This window comes from Tribolium castaneum, chromosome 7 (genome assembly GCF_031307605.1).
Source record: "Tribolium castaneum strain GA2 chromosome 7, icTriCast1.1, whole genome shotgun sequence".
In the NCBI taxonomy this organism is placed as follows: domain Eukaryota; kingdom Metazoa; phylum Arthropoda; class Insecta; order Coleoptera; family Tenebrionidae; genus Tribolium; species Tribolium castaneum.
This window is the reverse complement of record NC_087400.1, coordinates 1,593,154-1,605,407: the sequence shown is the minus strand read 5'-3', so window position 1 is coordinate 1,605,407 and position 12,254 is coordinate 1,593,154. Positions and strand designations below refer to the sequence as shown.

General features: G+C 28.7%; 2 protein-coding genes across 2 annotated transcripts in view; one reads left to right on the top strand and one right to left on the bottom strand.

The window, feature by feature from the left end:
* Nucleotides 1–12,254, bottom strand: part of EloA (Elongin A) — a 64,358-nt gene that overhangs the window by 40,544 nt on the left and 11,560 nt on the right. The gene's annotated exons all lie outside the window — the stretch shown is intronic.
* LOC103314906 (uncharacterized protein) overlaps nt 1–12,254 on the top strand; it is a 47,924-nt gene that overhangs the window by 27,615 nt on the left and 8,055 nt on the right. Inside the window, exon 2 of the mRNA XM_015984509.2 lies at nt 2,266–2,469. Within this exon, the coding sequence (XP_015839995.1) occupies nt 2,266–2,469 (204 nt within the window). The remainder of the gene's footprint in view (nt 1–2,265; nt 2,470–12,254) is intronic.

The following is a 12,254-nucleotide window of genomic DNA, read 5'->3' as shown; positions in this document are numbered from 1 at the left end:
AACGGTGGAATAAAAGTAGCATGTGAGAAATTTTTCGCAAGCGAAATAATTCTCGTAACAAAACAGTAATCCCCTTGTTTCCATCTCCATTTTCTCTATTTATTGAGAATAACACACAAACAGAACGTCGCTTTTTGTCGCAAAGCTTTCCAATACACTTGAATAAACTGCATGGAAACTCCACCTCTGAGATCGTTATATTTTTATTTGGCACACGCTTCGCAATGTTTGTCTTTGATATATGATTTGCGAGAAGAGTGTTTGATGTCAGGTAGCACGACTCAATGAAAGCGATACAAAGGAATTACACCGATTTTTTCAACCTTGTGCGAATTTGCATTCTGTTTACCAAACTGTGATGGAATGTAAATTGAGTTATACGGCTGTATAATATTAGTAATAGCGCAACCTTTGCAAAGTTTTGAACCAAACTATGGAAATTTCGAATAATTGTGACGCAGATGATGATTTGACGAACCGGATTTGAATTGCCAATTCAAAAGGTTTTGCTTTGTTGAATGTTATTACGCACAAAAAGTGGATATAATTTCACAGAGATCGCAGATCAAAAGTTTGCGTTCTGATTCCAATTTAATGCAAAATAAGCAACATATTGGAACGCGATGTAGGTTTTCTTTGACTACTTTGCCTTTTTTATCAATTGGAAGAAATTAAAACGATATACAAGGTGTCTTTTACAAACTTTTACAAAATTTTGTGACCATTCTGCGTTCAGTTGAATGAATTATTCTTTGTCTCTGTTTTGGGCAAAATTTATTATTTTTAGTTTTAAATTCTTGATTTTTGTTAATTACGTTTTCTGTATGCATTTTTTATTTTTATTTCTTTGTTTCTAATGAAAATTAATTAATTACAAGTACAGACCAAACTACGAAAGACTATAAGTTAGGAGACGAAACGAGATACAAAATCGCACCCAAAGATGTAGTACGGCAATGTAAAAATGAGGGCGCCTCGAGCGTTATACCGTCTCGGTGCCAAATCGTTTTAAATTAATTAAAATTCAACCAGTTCACTAATTACTTGGAAAAAAATGCAGAAATGTTGAGCTTTGCATTCTCAACAGACTCAGAAAAACTGACGACTAAAATTTTCATGAGAAACATGAGAAAAAAATTATTTAAGATTTAAAATTTGCGCTTTGACCCGTATTTTTCAAAACGCTGCGAATACGGTTAAAGATACAAGAAAAATGTTCAGAAGAAAGTTGTAGAGAATTAAATTTCCTTTAAAAAAGTCAGCGAGACCATATCTTTATCTTCAACGGTTTAGGCTTGGGAGACGTTCAAAGATGCTCAAGCGACGGATTTCCACCATTTTGTCGGTGGTCAAGTATTGGAAAGTGAATTTATACCCAAACCGTTGAAGATGGAAATATGGTGTCGCGGACTTTTTTGTAGCAAATTTAATTCTCTACAACGTAGTACCTTACACTTTTTTGTATCTTCAACCGTATTCGCAGCGTTTTGATAAATAGGCGCCGGTGCCCAAAAATTATCGCTTAGAATTATTGCGTTCTATTTGCAAACGCAGCGAATACGGTTGAAGATACATAAAAGTGAAAGGATCGAGGTTGTAGAGAATTAAATTTTCTACAAAAAAGTCCGCGACACGATTTGTCTATCTTCAACGGTTTAGGTATAAATTCATTTTCCAATACTTGATCACCGACAAAATAACGCAAATCAATCGCTTGAGCGTCTTTGAATGACTTTGGGGCCTAAATGGTTGAAGATAGGAATATGGTTTTGCAGACTTTTTTAAAGAAAATTTAATTCTCTACAACTTTCGTCTGAACATTTTTCTTGTATCTGGAACCGTATTCGCAGCGTTTTGAAAAATATGGAGCAGAGTTCAAATTGGTAAAACTTTGATTTTTTTTAATATTGCTTTATTTTTTAGTACCTTTTATGGTGTCCTTTAAAAAATTGAAATTTTATGATTTCCAGTGTTTTTAAGAAAATTGAACTAGCATCAGAATTTTAACAAGACAGCACGTCCAAATACTGTTCGTTAATCTGGGTATATTCTTGTCACAACTATTGATTATCTTCGGTTTTCAATTAAAAGCAATTAAGCTCGGCTACGTGATACGCATGTAATTAGAGTAATTACCCCAGAACTGATTACGTTTAGGGTGAGTTAGATTTGGGATGATGTATGACCACTAAAGCCCACATCATGATTATGAAGTATTATACATTGCAATGTTGAACAAAATGGATTTTTTTCGATTTGTTGCAGAAAATCGTCCAGCGAGGAAGAATTACAATAAGCTGACAGGAGAGGACGTTTCGAGGCTCAAGTCCGATCATCTTGATAATGTGGCAGAGTGCAAGGATCAGGGCTGTACCACTCACGATCCGAATAACGACACAGACACGGATTCAGATTTTACAGATATAGAGCTAGACGATAGGGATGATTTTTCGGACGATTCCGATTACGGTAAGTGAGTTAGTGTTCAAATTGAATTTTACAGCCTAAATACGTGCCTGAATAATTCGATTCGGAAACGTCAGCTGTATTTGAAAACGCTATAAATATTTAAAAACGTGCCGAGAGATCGGAAAAATGCAAATAAAGGGAAGGAGTTTACCTAAGACACGCGCTCAAAGCGTTGGATTAAAAGAGACAACTGGAATGGAAAGGGGAAAATTGACTCGGATCGCGTGATCTAATAAATGTCTAACAAAATTCATTTGTTTATTTTACGGATACGTAAAACAACGTACAAATAAAATGTCCCCGTACACGATAGTTCCGTTATCGTCACCAGAGGCGCAGCTACCGTCCAAGTTTCAGAGCAATAAATTTATAATTGTTGTAATTAAATAACGGTTAGCACAAAACGAATAAAAAAATACAGGCAGATAGAGCATCAAATTCTCAATAATCGGAGATAAAAATAGTGCAAAAATTATATCTTAAACTGTATTTAAAAAAATTTCAAAGTTTTACCAATTTGCACTCTGCCCCATATTTTTCAAAACGCTGCGAATACGGTTACAGATACAAGAAAAATGTTCAGAGGAAAGTTGTAGAGAATTAAATTTCCTTTAAAAAAGTCCGCGAGACCATATCTCTATCTTCAACCATTTAGGCCCCAAAGTCATTCAAAGACGCTCAAGCGATGGATTTCCTTCATTTTGCCGGTGGTCAAGTATTAGAAAATTAATTTATACCTAAACCGTTGGAGATAGACATATCGTGTCGCGGACTTTTTTGTAGAAAATTTAATTCTCTACAACCTCGTCTCTTTCATTTTTTTGTATCTTCAACCGTATTTGCTGCGTTTGCAAATTGATAATTCTAAGCGATAATTTTTTAGGCACCGTCGCCTATTTATCAAAACGCTGCGAATACGGTTCAAGATACAAAAAATTGTAAAAAACGACGTTGTAGAGAATTAAATTTGCTACAAAAAAGTCCGCGACACCATATTTCCATCTTCAACGGTTTGGGTATAAATTCACTTTTCCATACTTAACCACCAGCAAAATGACGCAAATCAGTCGCTTGAGCATCTTTGAACGTTTTTAGGGCCTAAACCGTTGAAGATAAAGATATGGTCTCGCTGACTTTTTTAAAGGAAATTTAATTCTCTACAACTTTCCTCTGAACATTTTTCTTGTATCTTTAACCGTATTCGCAGCGTTTTGAAAAATACGGGTCGAAGCGCAAATTTTAAATCTTAAATAATTTTTTTCTCATGTTTCCCATGAAAATTTCAGTCCTTAGTTTTTCCCAGTCTGTTGAGAATGCAAAGCTCAACATTTGTGCATTTTTTTCAAGTAATTAGTGAACTGGTTGAATTTAAATTAATTTAAAACGATTTGACACAGAGACGGTATAGCGCTCGAGGCGCCCTCATTTTTACAGAGCCGTAATACATCTTTGGGTGCGATTTTGTTTCTCGATTCGTCTCCTAACTTATAGTCCTTCGTAGTTTATTTGGACAAAAAAATACAATAAAAATAATAATTAAATAAAATAAAAATAAAAGAAGAAAAAATTACATAATACTTCAGCAAATGTCACTTTTATTTCGCTTAGAAATGGCAGCGTTGGCAGTTCTCCAATTATAAAACAAACAATTTTGTTGCTTGCTTGTTGTTCTTTTACCGCTTTTACCGGCTTGTTTAGTGCATTTTGCCAAGTTTGCGTGTAATAACATTGTGCACAATTAAGTCCATTTGAGTGGAAAGCAAAAATTACGAACGATAATCCTCTTGCATTTCCTTAATTGGCAATTTTCGTGCCACCTAAACTAAGCGTAACGCTTGGAAAATAATTATTTGAGTGGATGATCCTTCCGACTACTTCATTTCCTCCTTAAAAGCTCCGATTAAGGTGCTTTTATCTCGTACAACCGGATGCATAAATTTTGTCACTCCTGAGATGAGTTTCTTTTATTATTTCTTGCTATCTGCGCACCACAGATTAATTCGATTGTTGAACGTCTTTGTTCCGTTTCCTTTTCAGGAATGTGCTGAAATTCACCACCGGAATGGAATCGGATTATCGGTTTCCCGTCGTTAATCGACGATAAATAAAGCAATTTGCGAGAATTAAAATGACGCTATTGCGTCTTTTCACTGCTTGTTTTACTCGTTTACAAATAACTGAATTGAACAAAAAGCTCAATGCAGCTGATTAATCAACAAACAGAGCGTTGTGCAATTATTTCATGCCTCGACACCTGTCCAAAGCATTAAAATAAAACTTAAACGAATGAAGCGAGTCGTAAAAACAGAGGACAGTCCTGTTGTCTCCACTAATTAATTAACACAGTTTGTAACCTTGTGACTGTTTGTTATATATGAACTAAGCAATGCATTAAATCTCTTTGATGATCCTTAAACGATTAATCAGGGTTTCGTTCGAGATCTGGGCGCTTTTCATGTAAATCGGGATGATATTCAGGTGCTTGGAGGCTCAGGGCACAGATAAATTATTGTTTACTTAATAAAGCGCGTTGTTTGGTTTGGAGAATTCATTGATCTTTGATAAATAGTAATAATTGATGAACTTGAGTACAAATAGTCGTTATTAATTCCGATTCCCTGTTTTTAGTTTATTTAAGCCAAACTGTTTAAATCAATGTTATACTGCTTTTTTTCAAGTTGTCTGAAAAGTAGTACTTGTGCCACATGTATTAATATTACACCCTGATGAAGAGTTAATAAAAGTCGAAACGTCGCAAAAAATTTTAATTATTCCCTGCCCTCAATAACCAATAAACCTTCGGGTTATACGTATTTCTAACTTGTTAAATAAAAAATTGCATGGTTATTTACTTAATGTTACTATTTTTTCTTCTCTTGTTTTGTTTTCTTTATTTTTTTAATTTATTTCTCAACAGAGAAAAACTGAAGACCAAAATTTTCATGAGAAACATGAGAAAAAAATTATTTAAAGTTTAAAATTTGCGCTTCGACTCGTATTTTTCAAAACGCTGCGAATACGGTTAAAGATACAAGAAAAACGTTCAGAAGAAAGTTGTAGAGAATTAAATTTCCTTTAAAAAAGTCAGCGAGACCATATCTTTATCTTCAACGGTTTAGGCTTGGGAGACGTTCAAAGATGCTCCAGCGACGGATTTCCACCATTTTGCCTGTAGTCAAGTATTGGAAAGTGAATTTATACCCAAACCGTTGAAGATAGAAATATGGTGTCGCGGACTTTTTTGTAGCAAATTTAATTCTCTACAACGTCGTTCCTTTCACTTTTTCATATCTTCAACCGTATTCGCAGCGTTTTGATAAATAGGCGACGGTGCCCAAAAAATTAACACTTAGAATTATTGCGTTCTTTTTGCAAACGCAGCGAATACGGTTGAAGATACAGAAAAGTGAAAGAGACGAGGTTGTAGAGAATTAAATGTTCTACAAAAAAGTCCGCGACACGATATGTCTATCTCCAACGGTTTAGGTACAAATTCATTTTCCAATACTTGACCACCGGCAAAATTAAAGAAATCCGACACTTGAGCGTCTTTGAATCACTTTAGGGCCTAAATGGTTGGAGATAGAGATATGGTCTCGCGGACTTTTTTAAAGGAAATTTAATTCTCTACAACTTTCCTCTGAACATTTTTCTTGTATCTGTAACCGTATTCGCAGCGTTTTGAAAAATATGGGGCAGAGTGCAAATTGGTAAAACTTTGAAATTTTTTTAAATACAGTTTAAGATATAATTTTTGCACTATTTTTATCTCCGATTATTGAGAATTTGATGCTCTATCTGCCAGTATTTTTTTTATTCGCCTTGTGCTAACCGTTATGTAATTACAACAATTTTTATAAATTTATTGCTCCGAAAACAGACGGTCATGAAACAAGTGCGCCTCTGGCGACATTAACGGAACTATCGAGGACGGGGACGTTTTATTTGTACGTCGTTTCCTATCCTTAGTTTTAGATATCCGTAGTTAATTCTTATTCTTTATTTGTTCTTTTATACAAGTATATTTTTCTTTCTATTATTTCTCTCATTTATTTCCTGTATTTAATTAGTTAGTTGTTTATTTACCATCATTTTATAAACAGTTCTCATTACGAAAATATTTCGTACTTCGAAGAGCGCTATATTTATCAAAAAATGTCATAACTTCGTATTTTCCTCGTCGCAAATAAACAAGTGCAAACATTTCTATTATAAATACTGCGACACATACAAAATTGAATCTTTTTGTTACCACTCTAATATTAGAAATATTGCAATTACTGTCGGGCGACAATTAAGTCTTCAGAGAAAAATGTTTAATTTAAGTTTTACTTTTTGTGACTTAATGCCTGTTGCATGTTTTCGAAATAACTAATCTAATTAATTAACTTGTGACTAATTATTACTCTCTGTAGAGTCGTAAACCTTGGATCAGCTCAATTAAAGAACAAGCAAACTTTCGTAATAAAATTTAATTTCCCAATTTAAACAAAAGCACTTCTCTTCGTACCTATAGTTTGCCAAGTAAATTATCGCAAACTTCCCAGTTCTCTACATGCAAATTTTCATTCCGGTTTTGTTTAGTTTAGTAAAAACATTACACGAGTAAAAAATTGTGGTTGTTGATGTGAAGCAATATCGGCCGAGAAACGTTTTACTTTGACAATAAGCCAAAATTGGAGCTCGAACTCTGTTTGCTAACCTAATATATGCAACAATGGAAGTCCATTTAGTTCCAACGTCATGTACAATCGATAATTCTAAAGGAGATGGATTTTGGTGCAGTAGAGTGTCGTGAAATAATCGATTTCTAATTAATTCAAGCTGCACTTGCACGGGGACAATTAATTTTGTCTGGGTGTAGAGCGTTTTTTGTTGTATTTCCCGTGATAAGAATGATAAGTGTGTTCGTGTCGTGGCATAAACAGAGATTACGTGAAACTGTCTTAGGGTAATGCGGAGGCACGTTTCTGGTACATGTGACAAAAGCGTAGCTGTTGGAAAATAATTGAGGGAATGGTTATTGCAAAAAATATGTTTCAAGTGAAATTTATTCTATTGTGAGGAAATGTGCTCCTAAAAATGAGTTTGCTTTGTTTTTTATTGTTTGCATTTTGACTGTACTTCTAATTCTATCTTTAATAAGCGTGATTTTTTATCATTTTTACTTCGTATAATTTTTATAATCTTAAATGGTTATTTTTTCTTACTTATATTTTGTTCTTCTAATCGATTTACTGATGTTCTTACTTACTTTTCTTTTTGCTTTTTTCACCTTTTGTTTCTCAATTCAAACTTTATTTCTTAATGATTTTTTTGTTTATACTGTCTTTACTTTTTTTTATTTATTATTTTCTTTGTTTCTTATTTTTTTTGTCATTGCTTTTGTGTTACTGGTTTATTCCTTTTAATTTTTATATAAAATAATGTTTCTGTTTTAGATTTTTATTGTTTGTTTTGTCGTTTTTACTTCATACTTTTTACAATCTTTGTTTTCTTATATCTTTAATGTTTATTTTTTTACTTATATTTTTAACATTTTTTCCGCTTTTCGTCCTTCAATTCAAACTTAATGATGTTTAAATAAACGTCCTGTATATTTTTTTACGATTTTCACGTAGTTGTGCAATTCGCAATTGATAAAAACTTAAATAAAAGTAAAATTTTGTTTGTTTATACTGTCTTTACTTTTTTTATTTATTATTTTCTTTGGTTCTTATTTTTTTGTCATTGCTTTTGAGTTACTGATTTATTCCTTTTAAATTTTATATAAATTAATGTTTTTTTTTTAATTTTTATCGTTTGTTTTTTCGTTTTTACTTCATACTTTTTACAATCTTTGTTTTCTTATATCTTTAATGTTTATTTTTTTACTTATATTTTTAACATTTCTTCCGCTTTTCATCCTTCGATTCAAACTTAATTATTTTTAAATAAACGTCCTGTATATTTTTTACGTTTTTCACGTAGTTGTGCAATTCGCAATTGATAAAAACTTAAATAAAAGTAAAATTTTGTTTGTTTATACTGTCTTTACTTTTTATTATTAATTATTTTCATTGTTTCTAATTTTTTTGTGTCATTGCTTTTGTGTTACTGATTTATTCCTTTTAAATTTTATATAAAATAATGTTTCTGTTTTAGATTTTTATTGTTTGTTTTATCGTTTTTACTTCATACTTTTTACAATCTTTGTTTTCTTATATCTTTAATGTTTATTTTTTTACTTATATTTTTAACATTTCTTCCGCTTTTCATCCTTCGATTCAAACTTAATGATTTTTAAATAAACGTCCTGTATATTTTTTTACGTTTTTCACGTAGTTGTACAATTCGCAATTGATAAAAACTTAAATAAAAGCAAAATTTTGTTTGTTTATATTGTCTTTACTTTTTTTATTTATTATTTTCTTTGTTTCTTATTTTTTTGTCATTGCTTTTGTGTTACTGATTTATTCCTTTTAAATTTTATATAAAATAATGATTCTGTTTTAGATTTTTATTGTTTGTTTTATTGTATTTACTTCATACTTTTTACAATCTTTGTTTTCTTATATCTTTAATGTTTATTTTTTTACTTATATTTTTAACATTTTTTCCGCTTTTCGTCCTTCAATTCAAACTTAATGATTTTTAAATAAACGTCCTGGTATATTTTTTTACGTTTTTCACGTAGTTGTGCAATTCGCAATTGATAAAAACTTAAATAAAAGTAAAATTTTGTTTGTTTATACTGTCTTTACTTTTTTTATTTATTATTTTTTTTGTTTCTTATTTTTTTTTGTCATTGCTTTTGTGTTACTGATTTATTCCTTTTAAATTTTATATAAAATAATGTTTCTGTTTTAGATTTTTATTGTTAGTTTTATCGTTTTTACTTCATACTTTTTACAATCTTTGCTTTCTTATATTTTTAATGTTTATTTTTTTACTTATATTTTTAACATTTTTTCCGCTTTTCGTCCTTCAATTCAAACTTAATGATTTTTAAATAAACGTCCTGTATATTTTTTTACGTTTTTCACGTAGTTGTGCATTCGCAATTGATTAAAACTTAAATAAAAGTAAAATTTTGTTTGTTAATACTGTCTTTACTTTTTTTATTTATTATTTTCTTTGTTTCTTATTTTTTTTGTCATTACTTTTGTGTTACTGGTTTATTTCTTTTAAATTTTACATAAAATAATGTTTTTGTTTTAAATTTTTATCGTTTGTTTTATTGTTTTTACTTCATACTTTTTACAATCTTTGTTTTCTTATATCTTTAATGTTTATTTTTTTACTTATATTTTCCGCTTTTCGTCCTTCAATTCAAACTTAATGATTTTTAAATAAACGTCCTGTATATTTTTTTACGTTTTTCACGTAGTTGTGCATTCGCAATTGATAAAAACTTAAATAAAAATAAAATTTTGTTTGTTTATACTGTCTTTACTTTTTTTTATTTATTATTTTCTTTGTTTCTTATTTTTTTTTGTCATTGCTTTTGTGTTACTGGTTTATTCCTTTTAAATTTTATATAAAATGATGTTTTTGTTTTAAATTTTTATCGTTTGTTTTATCGTTTTTACTTCATACTTTTTACAATCTTTGTTTTCTTATATCTTTAATGTTTATTTTTTTACTTATATTTTTAACATTTTTTCCGCTTTTCATCCTTCAATTCAAACTTAATTATTTTTAAATAAACGTCCTGTATATTTTTTTACGTTTTTCAAGTAGTTGTGCATTCGCAATTGATTAAAACTTAAATAAAAGTAAAATTTTGTTTGTTTATACTGTCTTTACTTTTTTTTATTTATTATTTTCTTTGTTTCTTATTTTTTTTGTCATTGCTTTTGTGTTACTGGTTTATTCCTTTTAAATTTTATATAAAATAATGTTTTTGTTTTAAATTTTTATCGTTTGTTTTATCGTTTTTACTTCATATTTTTACAATCTTTGTTTTCTTATATCTTTAATGTTTATTTTTTACTTATATTTTTAACATTTTTTCCGCTTTTCGTCCTTCAATTCAAACTTAATGATTTTTAAATAAACATCCTGTATATTTTTTTACGTTTCTCAAGTAGTTGTGCATTCGCAATTGATTAAAACTTAAATAAAAGTAAAATTTTGTTTGTTTATACTGTCTTTACTTTTTTTTATTTATTATTTTCTTTGTTTCTTATTTTTTTTGTCATTGCTTTTGTGTTACTGGTTTATTCCTTTTAAATTTTATATAAAATAATGTTTTTGTTTTAAATTTTTATCGTTTGTTTTATCGTTTTTACTTCATACTTTTTACAATCTTTGTTTTCTTATATCTTTAATGTTTATTTTTTTACTTATATTTTTAACATTTCTTCCGCTTTTCATCCTTCAATTCAAACTTAATTATTTTTAAATAAACATCCTGTATATTTTTTTACGTTTTTCAAGTAGTTGTGCATTCGCAATTGATTAAAACTTAAATAAAAGTAAAATTTTGTTTGTTTATACTGTCTTTACTTTTTTTTATTTATTATTTTCTTTGTTTCTTATTTTTTTTTGTCATTGCTTTTGTGTTACTGGTTTATTCCTTTTAAATTTTATATAAAATAATGTTTTTGTTTTAAATTTTTATCGTTTGTTTTATCGTTTTTACTTCATACTTTTTACAATCTTTGCTTTCTTATATGTTTAATGTTTATTTTTTTACTTATATTTTTAACATTTTTTCCGCTTTTCGTCCTTCAATTCAAACTTAATTATTTTTAAATAAACGTCCTGTATATTTTTTTACGTTTTTCACGTAGTTGTGCAATTCGCAATTGATAAAAACTTAAATAAAAGTAAAATTTTGTTTGTTTATACTGTCTTTACTTTTTTTATTTATTATTTTCTTTGTTTCTTATTTTTTTTGTCATTGCTTTTGTGTTACTGATTTATTCCTTTTAAATTTTATATAAAATAATGTTTCTGTTTTAGATTTTTGTTTGTTTTGTCGTTTTTACTTCATACTTTTTACAATCTTTGCTTTCTTATATCTTTAATGTTTATTTTTTTACTTATATTTTTAACATTTTTTCCGCTTTTCGTCCTTCAATTCAAACTTAATTATTTTTAAATAAACGTCCTGTATATTTTTTTACGTTTTTCACGTAGTTGTGCAATTCGCAATTGATAAAAACTTAAATAAAAGTAAAATTTTGTTTGTTAATACTGTCTATACTTTTTTTTATTTATTATTTTCTTTGTTTCTTATTTTTTTTTGTCATTGCTTTTGTGTTACTGGTTTATTCCTTTTAAATTTTATATAAAATAATGTTTTTGTTTTAAATTTTTATCGTTTGTTTTATCGTTTTTACTTCATACTTTTTACAATCTTTGTTTTCTTATATCTTTAATGTTTATTTTTTTACTTATATTTTTAACATTTCTTCCGCTTTTCATCCTTCAATTCAAACTTAATTATTTTTAAATAAACGTCCTGTATATTTTTTTACGTTTTTCACGTAGTTGTGCAATTCGCAATTGATAAAAACTTAAATAAAAATAAAATTTTGTTTGTTTATACTGTCTATACTTTTTTTTTATTTATTATTTTCTTTGTTTCTTATTTTTTTTTTGTCATTGCTTTTGTGTTACTGGTTTATTCCTTTTAAATTTTATATAAAATAATGTTTTTGTTTTAAATTTTTATCGTTTGTTTTATCGTTTTTACTTCATACTTTTTACAATCTTTGTTTTCTTATATCTTTAATGTTTATTTTTTTACTTATATTTTTAACATTTTTTCCGCTTTTCGTCCTTCAATTCAAACT